At 44.1% G+C, this 18,959-nt stretch overlaps 1 protein-coding gene across 1 annotated transcript in view; it reads left to right on the top strand.

The window, feature by feature from the left end:
• LOC131088320 (contactin-4) overlaps positions 1-18,959 on the top strand; it is a 255,572-nt gene that overhangs the window by 219,535 nt on the left and 17,078 nt on the right. Inside the window, exon 13 of the mRNA XM_058032262.1 lies at positions 2,204-2,331. Coding sequence (XP_057888245.1) covers positions 2,204-2,331 — 128 coding nt within the window. The remainder of the gene's footprint in view (positions 1-2,203; positions 2,332-18,959) is intronic.

Raw genomic sequence — 18,959 nt, 5'->3', positions numbered from 1 at the left:
TCCTGCAGTAGAACCCAATGCTGCAGTTCAGGAAACAAGCAATGCTTTTATCTCCTCATTCCAGACCTGTCTTTGCTCCCTGTGGACCTGAAATCTCCAGCACAGACCCCCAGATTCTCTCTTACAAATGCTGTGTTTAAAATAGACAACCTTTCTTCCTATAAGGATGCTAAACTATCTTAAATTGTCTTTTTTCTTTTTTTTCCCAAATGGATATTTTAATATTTGATTTTTCTCTGATTAGCAGTGACATTAGCAGCAGAACAGTTCATTAACCTGTGCAGGAAGAGATTTATATTTTTATTTATTGTCACCACTGCTGTTAGTAGAGAACTCAGATCATTTAATAGCAAGTCAGTGGCTCCTTTGTTGAGTTTGCAGTGGTTTAAAGAGGTGCACACTCAGCAGCCAGCACTTTGTTTGATGTGTGTGTTTATGGGAAATGTGGTTTGTTTTTATGCCTTCCCTGGTTAGAGACATTTTGAGGGTGCCTTTCAGAGCAGAGAGCACACTGAGCAGTGCTTCAGCCACTTGGAACTTTGTGTCTTGGAAGAACTTTTTCACCCAAACTGCTGGAAGCTGTGGCTGAAGGGTTGTTTGCTTTTGTGCCAATTAGCAGTTTGAGAACTCAGTGGCCTGAAATGAGCCTCTCATCTCATTTATTGCAGATAGGTCTGCAAAGAAAATTTGGGTATTAGCAACATCAGTGAGAGGCCTCCCTCCCTTCTCAACTAACTGTAACAAATTTCCAAGTGTTCAAATAATTATTTGTTCACTTTTAGCACATTGGATTCAGTTTAGAGGACAACACATACGCTGTAGAAAAGCAGCTTCAGCAAAAAGAGCCACATAACCATAAGGCCTACTAATCAATGAGTCACAGAGAGGTTTTAATGGTCTGATTTATTTGGAAAAAATCACTTAACTTGTATAGTTATCTGTCACTTTTAATGCTGCTCCTTTCCAAGAGTGTGGAGGGAGGTGCTGAGAGACCAGATGAGAATTCAACACCCCTGGGGCTCTCTGGGGAAGGGGTTTGGAGAACCCAGGTCCCTCCTGAGCTCTCTGCAAACCTGCCTGGGTTAAAGGATGTCTGTGGGCTCAGGGTGAAGCCTGGGAGTGCAGTCTCAGCTTAGGAAGGGAAGGAAATGGAGAAGCACAGCCTGAGATGTGCCAGAGCTGGATTGTCCTGATCCAAAGGGCTCCCCAGGGCTTTCCAGTCCTCACCACCTCACAACCAGCCTGACACTGGGAATAAAGACAGCTGAGAGGGAAAGCAATGGCAGGAGAAAGACAGAGACAGAAAAGGCGTTAGAATTTGAAATTAAATCCGGCCTCATCAACAGACACAATTAAAATGATCCATGGAAGAGATTAGCCAGTAAATAGCTTGCAGCCATATGGCTGAAAATAAAGCACAAATAACCAAAAATAAAACCCCAACTGTACAGAAATAATCCAAAACTCCACTTTTTCTGGGTTTCCTGGTGTGGCAGAAGTGTGGAGGGAGGGAAGGAGGGCAGGGCCTGGTGGGGCAGTGATGGAGCACAGTGCTGAGCCCGTCCTGCTTTGCATTGATTGGAATTGTAATGCCTGCCAAGGGCACCTTGAGCTTTCAGAAAGGCCCCGTTGTTCCTGAAGACCTGGAATTGATAAGAGCAGGAAATGATTCCTGGGGAGCTGCTGGTGCTGCCCAGCCCTGCTGGGGCCAGCGTGGGTTTGATGCAGCATCAGCAGCTCTGATCTGTGCCCAGGGAGGGATGGAGATGGGAGAAACCTCCCTCCACTGCTCCCTTCCCATCCATTTTTTTTTTTTAATTTTAATTTTTTTTATTTGTAAAGGACATTTGCTTATTTTGTTTTTTTTTTCTCACTACTAGTATTATACTATTATTTCCCATATATGATACTATTATTCCCTTAAAATATGATTATAAAGTGAATTCCAGTGAAGCAATTAATAAATAAAACAAAAATAAGCAGTTTGGAAAGAAGTACTCGGGGATTGTCCTTGCTGCAGAACGTGGAGCCTGAGTGGTGCCTTTGGTTTGAGACCCACTGAGATGTACAGATCTCCACTTGCACTTTGTACCTTTTAAACCAGCCTTAACCAAAACAAGCATGGGCTGAAGCTTTGGGTTTGTGGAGACTTAAAATAAAAAATAAAAAGGGAACTAAAGGTGCTGTGCTGGTGTCTTTGCAGAATCACAGTCCTGGATGACGGGAGCCTGCGCATCGTCAACGTCACCAAAGCGGACGCGGGGAGCTACACCTGCACAGCCACCAACCACTTTGGGACAGCCAGCAGCACGGGCAGCCTGGTGGTGAAAGGTGACTGAAACCGTTCCTATTGTGGCTTTCTGGGGCACAAAATCCTCTTTGTTTTCATGATTCCTCCTCCAGGGCCGAATTTCAGCGTTTCAGCAGTGCCGGGTGTTTATTCGTGTTCTTCATTTGTTCGTCTTCTGTCAAATGTTGTTTGCAAAAGGAAAAGCTGTGGTTTGACCAAGATATTTAAAGGAATAATCTGACAAAGTTATTTAAAGGGGTAATTTTGTAAACAATGAGAGGAGCTGACAAATGTGTTGAATTAATTCTTGCCATGCTGATGAGTAGTCCAGTGTCTGATTAATTATTATAGGCCATGAACATAAAGATTATTACCCTTACCCTCTATCTCCTTCTTCTTTGGGGAAAAATCTATATTGGATAGCAAATCAAGAAACATTGATTACAAAGTGATAAATCAATCAAAGAGCTCTAATGCTGTCAGTTTTAATTCTCCCACACATTTGCAGTGATGGATCATAGTCAGAGGCTGTCCTTGTCAGCTGTGTCTGTGGTACTCAGATAATACTTTAAATGTTTCAATGTGGGTTTTAATCCATGTTTTTTATAGCTGGAACATATCCAGAGGTCCCTTCTAACCCCAACCAGTCTGGGATTTTCTGAGCCTTGTAGGGAAGCACATGGACCCCAACAATTCTTCAAGTTTGGGGTTGTTTTGAGTCCCTTGTGAGGCATTTGCCCACATTGGTCCCTGAAAACAAGAACAGAGACAAGTGAGGACCAGAGTTAGGTCTCTGTAGGAGCTGATTCTCTTTTTTTCCTCATCTGGGTTGTCCTAAGAGGCACCTGCAGCAAACAGCCAGGAAAGGGCTGCTCAGGGAACACGAACATAAAAGACTTTATCCATTATCAAAATTATGGAAGGGACCTTAAAGCCCTTCTGTCCCATCCCCTGCCGTGGGCAGGGACACCTCCCACTGTCCCAGGCTGCTCCAAGCCCTGTCCAACCTGTCCTTGAACACTTCCAGGGATCCAGGGGCATTCCCTGGGCAGCCTGTGATCACCTCTGTCTGTCCCAGAGCAAAACTGGGGAGCAAAATGCTAAATCCAGCCCCAACCCCTTCCCCAGTTCCCCAGGGATGGCAGCAGGGTGGGTTCCAGCCCCATTCCCCCTCCCCAGTGCTGCAAGACCCCAGGGGGAGAATCAGGAGCTGCACGTCAGGGATTGCTTCTCCCACCATAAAAAAGCCAATTGTTGAAAGCAGGACTGACTGGGTTCTGTTATTCCATGGTTTTGTAGCTTATCCTCCCTCCCTCCCAGTGCCCAAGGAATATCCTGCAGCTCCCAGGAAAACTCAGCATTGTTGTACCTGATTTCTGCCTGTCTGTGCTCCACAAATCACTTTCCTTCCCACTGAGGTGATAAAGGATTAGTGAGGGCCTTTTCCCCCCTCAGTGCTCTGTTTTGACTCCATTCCATTTGCATTAATGGCAGTGACACATGTGCACGGAGCACAGAACAAACTCTCCAGCCTGAGATGGGGATATTAACAGCAAACTGAGAAATGCAATTTCAAACTCTGGCCCATAAAAAGTATAAAAGAGCAGAAAGTATTCTGAACTCCAAATGAACTGTGTAAAATATTGTATTATAGAGTGAAATGCTTGAGTTTCTCTGCCCTAAGTAAAACATGTGTGAATTTGGACAGAAATATGAGTGAACTCCTTATTTTAACTCAGTTTTGTGGTGTACAAAAAGACTAATTTAACAGCTGATGTAGGTTTTGACCTTAAGATATGCTTGCATTCTTTTCTAACTCCTCTTATGTCATTGAGTAAAACACTGTGAAGGTCAAGACATTTTTTCTAACCTTCCTATGTTCTTCCATTAATATTGCAGGCTATCCTTTTTTTTAAAAAATTTTTTTAATTTCCTTTCTCAGGGAGAGATGCCTACAGTGTCAGAGACAGTGCAGGCAAGGATGGGAGTGGGAGAGGAATATGTTACACCAGAAGCAAGGAGCTTAAAATAACTCCCTGGCAAACAACCAGAGAGGGAAGAATAAATATTCATTTTATGCATGAGTAGACAGTTTAAAAAATATCAAATCCTGACAGGTGCCCATAGGGCTGGGCATTAACATTCTGTTGTCAGGCTGGGTGAACCCCAGTGGTTTTCTGAACCAGTGCTCCTGTGTTTTGGGTTTGTTCTGTTGGATGGTGCTAAATGAGAACCTCTTGCCCTCCAAGACCTGAAATCTCAGAAACTTGCTTGTACAGTTTGACCTTTAAATTAAAAAGCAGGATTGAGTTTGTAAGGCTGGAGAAGCAGCTCCTTCCCAGGCAATGTTCAGAGCGCTGTAAAACACGGTGTGTGTTTCCATGTATTATAGAAATATTAATTTTCCATCTTGTTCCCTCAATTTTTCCTGTACTTGAGGCTAAATGTTCAATTCTTGCAACACACAGAAAGATTAGAGGCTGTCTGAGCACCGGGGGGATTAAATGACAAACAGAGTAAACAGGCAGAGGGTGTACAATATGAGTTCATTTGTGTTTAATGCAGGGATCAGCAGGCTGGGAGAGGAGCAGGGAAGGGTTGCAATAAAAGCGAAAAAGGGTTGCAAAAAGTGGATGTGGGGAGCAGCAGGAGAGGCTCCTGTGCTGTCCCAGCTGCAGCAGGGCTGGGAGGGAGCCCCGTCCCAACCCAGATGGGGTTTATAAAAATCAGGGGATCAGCTGAGCCCTGTGTGCTCCTCTCATGGGTCCCTGGCACGCAGGATGTGCTCCCAGCAGACACTTTATTTTTAATTTTTATTTTTAATTTTTAATTTTAATTATTTTTTTAAATTTTTTTTTAAATTTTGCTGAAATAAATGGCTTTTATTTCAGCAAAATTAAAAAAAACTTCTTGCTTTGGGGACTGCAGGTGAGTGGCTCATGGTCCCAGTGCTGACACCCCTTCCCAACATCTGCTTTTTGTGGGCTCAGCTGGAAATCCATCTAAAGACATATATTTTTATATATAAATATAAATAAATTGTATATGTAAATATAAATATATAGATACATGGATATATAAATATAAATAATTATTATATGTAAATATAAATTATCTGAATACAGCTATAATACATAAATATAAATGCGTATGTAAATATAATTTATATTTATAAACTTAATATTATATATATAATATAATATAATATAATATAATATAATATAATATAATATAATATAATATAATATAATATAATATAATGTAATGTAATGTAATGTAATGTAATGTAATATAATATAATATAATATAATATATAATATTATAAATATATAATTTATATTTATATATATAAACACATTGATCTATATATAAATATAAATAATTATTATATGTAAATATAATTATATGTCAGAATACAGATTTAATATATAAATATATATGTAAATATAAATATATAAATACATAGTTCTATATATAAATGTATATGTAAATATAAACATATATCTAAAGATATAGATTTTATATATAAATATAAAAAATATATATAAATATAAAATATATTTATAAATATATATATATAAAGACATAGGTTGATATAGATATATATATATATCTAAAGACATGGATTGAATTGCATTTCAGTTGAAGCTGATCTCTGGATGCCTGCTGGGGTTGGTGCCTGCCTGCCCCCTTGGGGAGTGCAGCAATTCCAGTCCCGTCGGTGCCTCCCTGAGAGGGGCAGCTCCCCATGGCTTTGTTTGCCTCTTTAATTATGATGCACCTTTAACATTTTCCTGCTGCTGTGAGCTCTTCTCATTTGGGCTGTCACGGGAGGGCTCAAGGCAGTAAAAGCAGAACTTTTGCTGCCTGGAATCCGTAGCAGTTCAGCGGGAAAAGAGCACAAAGATAATGTCAGGAGGTTATTTTTTCCTCACGCTTGAATAGACTGATAGTCTTGATTTTGTCCAGCACAGTGATTCAAATTATTTCATATAAAATAGCACATTTTTCATTGCCAGCCTATTCCTCTGTGTGAACGCTGAAGTGCTGCATTGCAGTTAAAATTGATTAAATACTGTAAATTCTGGGCCCATTATCGAGTTACTTTTTAGACACTTTAGATGTTGCTGCCTTTAAACCTGGAGTTCTTGCTGTGTTTGTTGCAGTCCTTTAGGACACAGCACCTGCCTTCTGCAGAAAGGGGCAGAGGGATGTGGTGGTCCCCTCTGGCCACCCATGGCTGTCTCTGTGCCATCATCACTTGATCAGAATTGAAAATCCATTGTTGGGAATTTGTGTCGTGCTTGCCTTGTGTCCGTGGGGTTTGGTTTGGGGGTTTTTTAATCAGTGAATTCCAGTAAATGTGAATTTTGCCTTCTGTTTTCAGCTCTGTTGAGTTTTAAGTGACTTTGGAGTAACTGGGATATCAATTCCTTGGAGTGAGGCTTTAACTTTTTCCCCAAGAGGAGGAATAAACCACACATTAAGATGCTGTGGGGTTTTTTATTGGCCTGTTTCAGCACTGTCGCCATTCCCAGGAGCCCTCTCCAGCCCTCCCTGATTTCCCCCTTTGCTCCCATGGAAAAGCTGTCCCAGGAAGCTGCTGCAGACATTTTTTTATTTATTTTATTTATTTTTTTATTTTCCATCCCTCCCATCCATGATCTGGGTTTAGTCCTTGCTCATTTTGCAGCACGAGTGGCCCCTCTGTCACTGAGCTCTGCCTTCTGCCTGCAGTGTTTAAGGTCATGCAAATTCTTTATTTTTCTCTCCCCATCGTTCAACATAATCCTAAATTCACATTGGTTATGCCTCGGGCCTTAAAAAGGGGACCTGGTTAAGTGATACCTGCTGTTAAAAGCACAAAATATAATTTTAAAAAGAGGGGCAGAGTTTGAAGGAATAATCCCAGACCATTGTCCGTATTTTCTGGGCTTTCTGTAATTTTCCTGGATAGCACACGAGGCTTGTGTTCAGCTGGAATACGGAATAAGTTTCCTTATTCTTAAATTTTGTTTTAGCATTTGCTGAACACAATTTTTATATATAGTTCAGCCATGAATGAATATTTCTTATCAGGTCTAATAGGTTTTTTTAAAAAAATTTCATGGAGGAAAAGTCAATTTAGAGCATGAACTTTTACTCCAGAATCTCTAAATCAGGGATTTGCAGGCAAAAAAAGCTCAGGCAGTGCCATGGAGTTATGCAGGCTCTGATTTATTCATGAGAACATGTAATGTATTCTCATGTTTAAGAAATAAAACTTTTTTCTAAGTTAGGAGGAACCTTTCTTGACTTCTGAGTCACAACCAGAAGCTAAGGTTTGATTTCCACAGCTGACAAGGAAAGCAGTAATCTCTGCCCGTGAAATTGCAAAGGAAAATATTCCTCTCTAATTGGACTATTTCCACTGACACCAATTATTTCCAGGACACAATTAAGGCTCTTTTGCTGGGTTTAAGTAAAATTATGACCCAGAGCACTGCGTGGAAGGCAGGATTATAAACGAGAGAGCTGGGCCTGCCCCTCCCTCCCTGTCTCAACCCTGGCAGCCCCAGCGCTGAGCTGCACTTTGCTGCATCTCCTTCCCTTCTTCTTCTTCTTAAATTCCTCTTCCCTGGCTGGGAAATCCTGCAGCAGAGGCTGGGGCTGCAATCTGAGCTGCTGCAATCCTGCAGCTCCCTCAGGGTCCCTGCAGCCTGCAGGAGCTCTGCTTCATCTAGCACTCGGAACACAAGGTTTGATCAAGGATTTCAGACTTTGAGGCAGCTTCCCTGCTCATGGCAGCTGCCAGGCAGCCCAGGTTGCTGTGTGGTGCTGACCCACATCACCCTGTGCAGGTGTGAGGGGCTCAGGTTGAGTTTCAGTTACACCTTGGGCAGGTAAAGTCTGATTTTCATCCCAGCCCTGTGCAGGTGAGGAGCTGAGGTCATCAGAACAATCAGGGCAGCCCCAGAGCACTCCAAGGAAGATGGCATTGTTGTGAATCCTGTCAGCATCCCTGTTTTTCTGACAGTTAGCTGAAGCAAAAAGGGTGTGATTATTCTGAGGTGACAGAAGTGCCACAAAGGGAAGCAGGTGCCTCCTGTGCTGTTGAGCTTTCCCCAAATCCTCCCCTCCCTGGGCTGCTCAGAGGCAAGTTTGGCTTCTGATTTTCTGAATGTGAACTTGTCCAACACAACTGACCCTGCTCTGGGACAGGGACAGGACCCAGGGAATGGCTGGAGCTGTGCCAGGGGGTTTAGGTTGGGTTTTAGGGAAAGGTTCATCCCCAGAGGGTGCTGGCACTGCCCAGGGAATGGGCACAGCCCCAGAGCTCCAGGAGGGTTTGGAAAACCCTCCCAGGGATGCCCAGGTGGGATTTGGGGATAACCTTCCCAGGGATGCCCAGGGTGGGATTTGGGGATAACACCCCCAGGGATGCCCAGGTGGGATTTGGGGATAACACCCCCAGGGATGCCCAGGGTGGGATTTGGGGATAACACCCCCAGGGATGCCCAGGGTGGGATTTGGGGTGTCTGTGCAGGTCAGGGGCTGCCCTGGGTGATCCCTGTGGGTCCCTTCCCATCAGGCTGTCCCAGGGTTCTGTGATTCCACACCTGCTGTGAGCAGGGGAGGGTCAGTGACACCCTGAGGATGATGATGATGATGATGAGGGTCAGAGTGAGCAGCCATGGCCCCTTTGGGGACATGTCCTGTCACAGGTTTGTGCCCAAACATTGAACTGTGAATGAACAGCACAGAGAGAGCTCTCAGTTCCTTCCTGGGGTAAGAAAAATCCCAGTCAGCTGCTGAGGACAAAACCAGTGAATGGCAGAGAGAGAGATGACAATGAAATCAAATCCAGCAATAAAATCAAACACCACTGGGCTGCTCTTAGGGCTGCCTGAATGAAGTCAGCTCAGAGTTTCTTTTTCTCTTGTAAGCACTTACTGCTCACAACAAATAAAACTTGTAAACATAGCACAAGTGTTAAGCTTCATTAAATTTGCAGCAGACAATTATTTTTTTTTCCAGGCAATTCAGAGGTTCTTGTGTAGTACTGATTTAGTTTAATTGAACATATTACCACAAGCAGACAATAAGAAATATATTGAAGAGATCCATCTGGCTCCCAGTGCAAACCCCGTGCTCGTTTGCTGGGGCTGTCACAGCCCTTACTAATTGCCTCATTTTGGCTCCTTCACAATCAGTGTGATTTAGCCATTAACATGATAAAAGTCATCTTGGTGAAGAGCTTGATATTAAAAAGCATAGATCTCCTGCCTTGCTCTGGTGCCGCTTTTGGACTAATCTCCAGCCTTATTGGAGTGATATTTTCCAAAGCAGGGATTCAAATGGATCAATTCCCACGGAGCAGCTTCTGCAGGTACCATGTACCTGGGATGGAGGGGGTGCAGCTCTGTGAAATGTTTCCTCTGGCTCTGGGAAATGTCAGCTCCTTCCCTCTCACCACCTTCTCCTTTCTCCTTCCAACCCCAGCCAACCTTCAGGCACATCAAGGCTGATAATTGCTCAGGTAAATAATGGAATTAACATCACAGCAAGTGCTGATGCTTGTAGATACACCTGATTCAGCACATAAAGTGGGAAAAAAATTATATTTTTAGAAAAGTTCAACCGTTATGTCTGAAAAACCTGTAGAGGGGAAAAAACTTAGTATTTTTGTTCTGTGTTTTTACCTTAAACCCGCAATGTATTGCAGGGCCAGCATTATTGCAGCCTCTCCCACCACAGGAAAAAAATTTTAAAAAAAGGTAAGAATAATGCCTTTAAAAGCTCAGCACTTTTGTTTTAGGAATTTTTCTGAGCTGTCCCAAAAAGCAGGAGGTTCAGGAGTTCTCCGTGGCCAGCACAATACTGGGTGGTTTGGCTCATCACTGGAGATCAGATCCACACATCAGCTGGCAGAGATGACCTGTGGGTTAAACACAGACTCTTAATGAGACAAAAGCAGGTTAATTAACAGTTTTCATCAACTCACTTCAATTTATTTTAACACACTGCATTTCAGAAAGGTTAAAATATTTGTCAGTTTTTGAATACAAATGAAAGCCCAGAGTGGTTTAAACAAAGCCATAGATCACATCTAAGTCTGAGTAAATGCAGTGTGTGTGAGTGAGTTTATGGTGTGATTGGACATAAGTCATAACTAACAAATTATTCTGCAGTCAGGCCCTGGCACAGGGTGCCCAGAAAAGCTGTGGTTGTTCCATCCCTGGAACTGGATTGATTTTCCCAGAATTTACATTTTACAATTATTTTTTTGCCAGAATTTACAGTATTTGATCAATTTGAACTGCAATGCAGCACCTCAACATTGACACAGAGGAATAGGCTGGGAGTGAAAAATGTGCTGTTTTATAAGAAATAATTTAAATTACTGTGTTGGACAAAAGGCCAGGTTGGGCAGGGCTGGGAGCAAAGTGGGATGGTGGAAGGTGATCCCTTCCAACTTAGGATATTCTCTTTATGCCCAACCCTGGTATTTGAGAGATCAGGGGCCATCTCTCAGTTCTGCAGCTCTGTGTGCCTCTGCAGGGGACTCACCAGGAATTTCAGCTCTGTCTCCTTGAGATTTTAATTCATGGAGCTCCTCTGGTGGGCAGAAATGGAACATGACAGGTTGCACTGGACATTTTAAGCTGTGCTCAACGTTCTCCTCCTTGCTGAAGGAGTTCCTGCCTTCTGAGCCTGCGCTGAGGGATGAATTTGGTTTTTGTGCCAGAGGAGGGCACAGAGAGCTTGTCCTTCTCTCCAGGCATGCAGTGGGAGGAATTTCCGGGCAGGAGTTCCATGGGGATTCCACAAAGCCTGGGTGAATCAGGGTGATACCCAAAGGGAAAGCAGCAAAACAGAAAGCTGAGGTTGTTGTAGCAGTAAAACAGAAAACTTGAGGTTGTTGTAGGAGTAAAACAGAAAGCTGAGGTTGTTGTAGCAGTAAAACAGAAAACTTGAGGGTGTTGGAGCTGTAGAACAGAAAGCTGAGGTTGTTGTAGGAGTAAAACAGAAAGCTGAGGTTGTTGTAGCAGTAAAAAAGAAAGCTGAGGTGGTTAAATCAGTAAAACAGAAAGCTGAGGTTGTTATATCAGTGAAACAGAAAGCTGAGGTTGTTGTAGGTGTAAAACAGAAAGCTGAGGTTGTTGTAGGTGTAAAACAGAAAGCTGAGGTTGATATATCAGTAAAACAGAAAACTCAGGTTGTTGTATCAGTAAAACAGAAAGCTGAGGTTGTTGTAGCTGCTGTGGCACTGGGGAGGGTGTCCCATCTCTCCCCAGCTGTCAGGAATTCCGTGTGATGGGATGGGGAGATGATGATGATGATGATGATGATCTAAACATGACTGCAGATCTCTGCTTCAGGTGGGGATGAAGGAAGCAGCGTGGGAGAATGAAGGAAATGAAGTTCCTGTCCCTGAAATCACTGACTCACAGCAGCCTGGCCCCAGGGTGATGTGTCTAACATCAAAGAGGCAGAGGCAGCGTTCAGAGAGCACATTAGAGGAGGAGGAGGAGGATGAGAGTGCTGCAGGCAGGAATCTGGGACAGTGTTTGGGGAAATGCCAGCCCTGCTGAGCATCTCCCCAGGAGCATTTGGAGCAGCTCAGCAGCGCCAAACACTCAGGATTTGAGCTGATGGGAGTGTGTGCTCTCCCTGAGCCCGGAGTGCCAGCAGGGTATTTATTATCAGAGTTATTGTCAGGTAATAAATCCAGGTGGCACCTAGACAAACCTGGGACAGGTCAGGGGGTGTCTGCAGCACTGCTGAACGAGAGGGAGGAGATGCTTCAATATCAGGGATTCCTGCCACCTGATTTTCCTTTTTCTTTATTGCAAGATAATGAGCAATCCCCTCACATCACATGGAGACATTAGACTCTTGTCTTTATCCCAAAGTACCAATGTTCCTGACTCAGAAGCAGGTGGGCTCTGAAATAGATGGAATTTCATCACTGAACTGACCTGCCATGGCTTGGGTTGGTTGTTTCTGTCTCTGTGTGTCTCACACACACAGTTAGAATATGAACTTTGCTTTCATTTGAAGTTTTTAAGTGGGCCAAGAAGAACCAATCCAATTTGTAGGGTTTAGCACTGTGTTTTCTTCCAGGTTTGTTGTGAATATACGTGAATACAGAGTTTATTTAGGAAATCAGCAGTATTTCAGCAGTGAAAATTTCAGTTCCCATCCTAAGGGCACAGTAAAAAACCTCTGTAAAAATCCATTAGTCCTGGGAGCTAAACTGAGCAGCTGACAATGAATTCCTTCCCTGCAGGAGAGAGCTGGGGTGGTGTTTGCAGGGGTGCCAGGACCAGGGAAGAGATGAGAATCTTGACTCCATGTTTCACAAGGCTGATTTATTATTTTATGATATATATTATATTAAAGGAAAATTATATACTAAATCTACACTAAAAGAATAGAAGAAATTTTAGAAGGCTTGAAAGGAATAGAAAACAATGATAATAAAATCTTGTGACTTGTGGGAATCCACAAAATCAGAGGGTTTTGGGAAAGGTGCAAAAGGCAGGGCTCACATACAGCAGAACTGTGATTGGAGCTCAGCAGCAGCCATGAGATTGGTCAGCAGAAAAATGATTTAAACTGTAGAAAAGCAAGGACAAATAGAACAATGGTCTGTGTATTAATGCTTGTCTAGAATAACTCTCTAAGCTACAGAAAAGTTTATCTAGTGTGATATTAGGAAGTTCTAAGCTTAATAATGGAGCTCTGTGTGTTGTGTTTTAAGGCTCACAAGCAGGATTGTATTTGAAATAATCAAGCATTGTTTAACCACAGGTACCTGTGCTAATAGTGGTTATATGGAACTGCTGTCAATATAGAATAGATACTACACAGATGTAAATGCTGTCAATGGGCTTTTGCTTTGTGTGATTGGGCAAAAAACTTCTAAAGTGAGTTGTGACATTGAGTTCTGTGTCTGCTGCCTGGGCTGTGAGCTGCTGGCATCTTCCCATTGTCATAACCATGGAATGAGGCTGATGCTGGAAAATCCAACAGCTCAAGGCAGTTCCAGCAGTCCTGTCCTGTTTGGGATTTGTAAATAGCCCCCAGCCAGTGTCAGTGACTGGGGGCTATTTACAGTGACTGACCAGAGAGTCTGAGCCAGCTGACTGTGATTGGCCATTAATTAGAAACAACCCCATGAGACCAATCACAGATGCACCTGTTGCATCCCACAGCAGCAGATAATCAATGTTCACATTTCATTTCTGAGGCTTCTCAGCTTCTCGGGAGAAAAAATCCTAAGGAAAGGATTTGGAAAGGAGGAGCTGCTGCTCCTCCACCTCCCCGTGTGTGCCTTTGCAGGCTGGCCCTTGCTCCTGGCCCTGGAATTATTTACATAAGAAAAACTCCTGGCTAATTTGAGGCAAAATGCCACAGAACAGCAGAAATGTCAGGGACACTTTTTAATGATGCTCTGTGGGGAAGATTTATTCAGCAGAGGAGGCGCTGAGGACTCTGAGGCAGTTCTAATGAGGAATGGTCTTGGGGGTTGTTATTTTCATCTCACCTGTGATCCTGCCTCCCCCTGCCCCTGCCATCAGCAGCAAAGCAGGAGCACAGCCCCCAGAAAAGGGAGGTTTGTCTTCTCTCTGTGCCGCTAATGAGAGTGAGTCACTTCCTTAGGAGGGAGCACAGGGCATCCTGAGCCATCCTCATCTGCACCAGGAAACAAATGAGACCTGCTTGGCCCAGGGAGTTCTGTCCCGGTGTTTGTTTGGTTGGCTCTGCTCTCCCTGCCATGGGGTTTGTTCTCTAATAGGTGTTGGGGCGTCAGGCTCGCTCACGCTGCTGTGAGCAAGGGAAAGTTCATCTTAAATAAAAATATCTGCTGTGCACTGTGGTGCAGGGAGACAAAACAGTTCCTAATGAAGGCCTGATCCATTTTATAGGCTGGGCAAATAAGGCAGCAGAGACTTTTAATGACTTGCTCAAGGTCAGACAGAAAGTGAGGAGGAAAACTCATTTTATTCCAAATTACTCCAAGGCTGTGCCCACACTGGAGCAACCTTCCTCTTCATCTGGCACTCTTCCTCCTCTTTGGCTTATCTAACCCTCTTTTTGATGGAATTGTTGAGCTCAATTGTTCCCATCTGGCTGTGACTCCAGGTCCCAGTGTTCAGGGTGGTGTTTGAACTGTGCTGTGCTGTGCCCCCCATGGGAGCTGGGACACATTCCCTGTGGGATCACAGCTAAAATCAATCACCCCCTCCTCCTGCTTTCTGTGCCTGGCCCAGCTCCTTGGAACACCCTGAGGTTTGCAGTTGTTGTGCTCTGTTTGACTTTAACTTGTAGGTACTTTCTGGTATTGTGTATTTGCCACAAGTTAAAAGGGAATAGTAAAAAAAAAAAAAAAAAAAAAAAAAAAAAAGGTAGAAAAATAGCAACTCTTGTCCTGTTTCCACGTGCTCCCCTCCAGCTCCCTTCCCACGATGGCAGGTGGGAGGATGAATGTCTTGGGCTTGATAAATGTGCTGGACACCAAGCCTGGCTTATCCCCAGGCAGGGATGACACAGCCAAGCCCTGATCTGGGTGACATTAAGGATGGTTAAGCTGAGGATCACTCACTGCAAAGTCCAGCCAGGGATTTTCTGGCTGCTCCCTAAGTTTGACAGCTCAAGAGGCATCTGCTCCTAATGACTCTTAATTTGGGATTTATTCTGGCACGGCAGATAATTCCAAACATCTTGGTGCTGATGAGGAGGGTGGGTAACAGGCACAGAATTCCTGTGGGAAAGGCCTAAAATTCACACTTGTGCCTTAGAAATGCAAAACTGTGGCAGCCACTCTGTGATTCTGCAGTTCGAGTGTCTGCATGTTCTATTTCTGCTGCTCTGCTGCCTCCTGAAATGTTTGATTTATGATCATCACTATAAAAACCTGTAAAACACCATAAAAGAACCAACCCCAGAGGGTGAGCTGCTCCAAGGGGCAGAATGTTGTTGGGCACCCTGGGCTCCAGGGAATCCCATCTACGCAATTCCCCTGGTTTGTGGTACCAGGAGAGCAGTGACTGATCCCTGAGTGAGCTGCAATTTATCTCAGATTAGCTGTGATTTCTGCTGTATCTGATTAACCTTCTCTGGGAGGTGCTCATCATTTCTGCAATGGCAGCAGCAGATTATTCCCCACCTGAAGGGACAGACATCGGCTCGTCCCAGTCGATGGCCCACAAAAGGTGGCACCGTGAATTCCCCAGGTTACCCACAAGGGTTGGCACCAGCACCTGGGTCATTTGTCAGACACAGAGCTCTCACTGCAGGCAGCTCTGGGGTGGAGTGGGGTTTATTTCAGTCTGCAGAGCTGTTGGAGGATGTTTGAGGTTCCTGCTGCAAAGAGCAAGAACAGATTTCCCTGAGTGACAGATGTGATTGTCATCTCCAGAGCCCATTAGGTGTGATTTGCTTGGTGACAATTGTGTGGAGAGAGCTTGATTTGATCAGATTGCATTGCACTGGGTAAAAGGGAGGTTAAAGTGGAGTGCTGGGGGCTCTCCTCCCTCCCTGCACTCTCACTGGAGTGGGTGTATTTTCAGATGTTTTGGCTTTGAATTTGCTCTAATGGCACACCCCTCCTCAGCATCCCCCCTGTGCAGTTCTATTCTCAGTGTGTTTTCAGATGTAAATAACCTTCATTTCAGATTTAAACCTTCATTTATCATCCAGCCACCCAGAAATGCAGGTGGGGTGTGCAGAATGCAATCCCCTGAGTGCTGCCCATCCCTTCTGGGCACTGGGGGCACCCAATGCTGCCAGGAACACTCTGCCATCAGCCCTGGAGAGTTTCCCATCTGTGGGAAGCCCTTCAGTGGAGCTGAGGAGGGAACTGCTGCTCTTGGAAGGGACAGATCACAGGGAGAAACAGCCAAAGTCTCCTCTTACAACAGCTTTCCAATCCTCGCAGAAAATTCCTGACAAAGGGGCTCAGGCTCCCACTGAAATAATCCCGTGTCCCCACACTGCTGAGGGGGGATTTCAGCCAAACAAGATAAGGATCCTCCTTCAGCAGAGCAATTTGAGCACATCCTCAAGGCCCAGCTCAGCCAGTGCGTTGCTGGATTGGGTTTGTGCTCTCCCAGGAAAGGTCAGGTGTTCCAGATGTTCCAGATGTTCCAGATGTTCCCTCCCTGCTTCCCCTAATCCCTGCTGAACCCAGGGCCGTGGCTCACTGCAGAGATCTGTGCTGCCTGATGGCATGGGAAGCTCTAATCACTAATCACAAATGTTTCTAAAATCAGAGCTAAGTGACTTCAGTCCCAGCCCTGAAGTCCCTTTTCAGAACTGATAGTGTCTGCTTTTAATAGGATTATATTTTATTAGGCTGAACTGCCACAGTACACACCAGAGGGTGGAAATGCTGCAGAATCTCCTGTTAAGAATGTGTGTAATAGCTGATTGCAGGGGAAAAAGGGATAAATTGGCATAGAAGCCAAGTGCCTGTTCCTGAAAGCATCTGTGTGACTCAGCACAGCTCACAGGTGATATTTTAAAGGCCAAATACTGTAAATACTTAACCTTTTCCCCATTGCTTTTTCATCCCAATTTTGGCCATGCCCCATGAAGTACTCAGTCCATTCAGCTGTAATTTGCTCTGCTAATTCCTCTCTGTGTTCAGTCATTCGCTGGGTTTTAATCTCTTTAATTCAGAGTTGTATTTCCCTCTCTCCTCCACTCCTTCCCTCTCTCCTCTCTCTGATGACAGAGCACTCAAAGCTCCCAGAAGTTTCACCAGTCAGGTCTCAGAGGCTTTTGGCCTTATGGTCCTGGATAAATATTTCATTCACAAACAGAAAGAAAAAAAAAATAGAGCAAATTTGAGTATTTTCATGTATTGGACTTTGAGTCTTTGGTTGCTCATAGAAACCACATCCTCCAGGATTGATTTTTATTATCTCCAGACATGATGTGCCTTGGAATCAATACAATAATGTAAAATGTCATTGCAAATAGAGGACATTGATCTGAGATGCATTTATTAACTCCTGCTGATAAAAGCCAAAATGGAATTGGTGAACATGCTGGTGTTCAAAAAAAAAAAAAATTGAGGAAAATGAGTCCCAAATGCTCGAGTTAGAGTTCATCTACAAGAAAAACACATCTTAAAATCTTGTACAGGAAATGGTTTATGCAGATAAGGAGACTATATCTGGATCTTTAACACTGTAACACTAGTCTGAGAGAATTAGGTAATTAGCTGGTTAATCAAACTGGAATTTGTTGCTAATCAGCCCAGGTCCTCATAAGGAATATCAGCAGTCAGGAGTATTTCCAACAGACCCTCCCTGCTCAGGCAGAAGAGGGAATGGGAGAGGGACAGGTACTGCAGACCTCAGAGCAGGCTGAGGTTTGGAATATGATCAGTTTTATGATCTTGGAGCCCTTTACAACTTAATTACGCCATGATTCTGTAGGATCTTGTACAACATTCCCATTCACTTCCCAGCAGCATGGAATGAAGGCAAGGCTGGAAGAAGAAAGAGAGGAGTAAGTCTTTGGAAAATTTCCTTTAGAAGTAAGACAGTTTGAGAGAACTGCTAATTTGGGGGCTGTGGAGGGGAGTTTTGATTTCTTCAGGGTTTTTGTTCTGGATAAAAATGTGAAAATCCAAGTATTCCCTTCTGTTCCTTCTCCTTTGACCTCCTCCTGTGTGCTGGGCTAGATGTCTAAATAAGCATTTAGGTATTAGCTGCAGCCAGCCTTGGAAATGCTGACATTATCCCTTCTGAGTTTAATCTGCCTCTGAATGCTCAATTGCACCAATTTAACAACAGGAGCTGCGTCTCCTGAGCATGTTCCAGCTCAGCCTTTATTGGAGTGTGACACTCTGTGCTCCTCCAGCTGCCAGGCTGGCACTGCAGGTCCCACTGTCTGCTCAGCACCCATTGGGTATCCTCACCTGCAACTGGATATCCTCACCTGGTATTGGATATCCTCACCTGGTATTGGATATCCTCACCTGAAACTGGATATCCTCATCTGGTATTGGATATCCTCACCTGCAACTGGATATCCTCATCTGTTATTGGATATCCTCACCTGCAACTGGATATCCTCACCTGGTGTTGGATATCCTCACCTGCAACTGGATATCCTCACCTGGTGTTGGATATCCTCACCTGGTATTGGATATCCTCACCTGCAACTGGATATCCTTACCTGGTATTGGATATCCTCACCTGAAACTGGATATCCTCACCTGCACTTGGATATCCTTACCCAAAACTGTTCCTAATGAAGGCCTGATCCATTTTATTTTATAAGCTGGGCAAATAAGGCAGCAGAGACTTTTAATGACTTGCTCAAGGTCAGACAGAAAGTGAGGGGGAAAACTCATTTTATTCCCAATTACTCCAAGGCTGTGCCCACACTGGAGCAACCTTCCTCTTCATTTGGTACTCTTCCTCCTCTTTTGCTTATCTAATCCTCGCTTGCCATTGGATATCCTTATTTGCAACTGGATATCCTCACCTGCTATTGGATATCCTCACCTGTTATTGGATATCCTCACCTGTAATTGGATATTCTCACCTGCAGGGCTGGGCTGGATCCATGCCCTGGAGTGCCTCACCCAGCCCCAGGGCTGAGCCAAACTGGGAATGGGATTCTGAGTCCACCTGGTCTGGGAAACCAGGTCTGGTCAGTGGGG

This window comes from Melospiza georgiana, chromosome 11, assembly GCF_028018845.1.
Source record: "Melospiza georgiana isolate bMelGeo1 chromosome 11, bMelGeo1.pri, whole genome shotgun sequence".
In the NCBI taxonomy this organism is placed as follows: Eukaryota; Metazoa; Chordata; class Aves; order Passeriformes; family Passerellidae; genus Melospiza; species Melospiza georgiana.
This window is presented reverse-complemented; position numbering and strand designations above follow the sequence as displayed.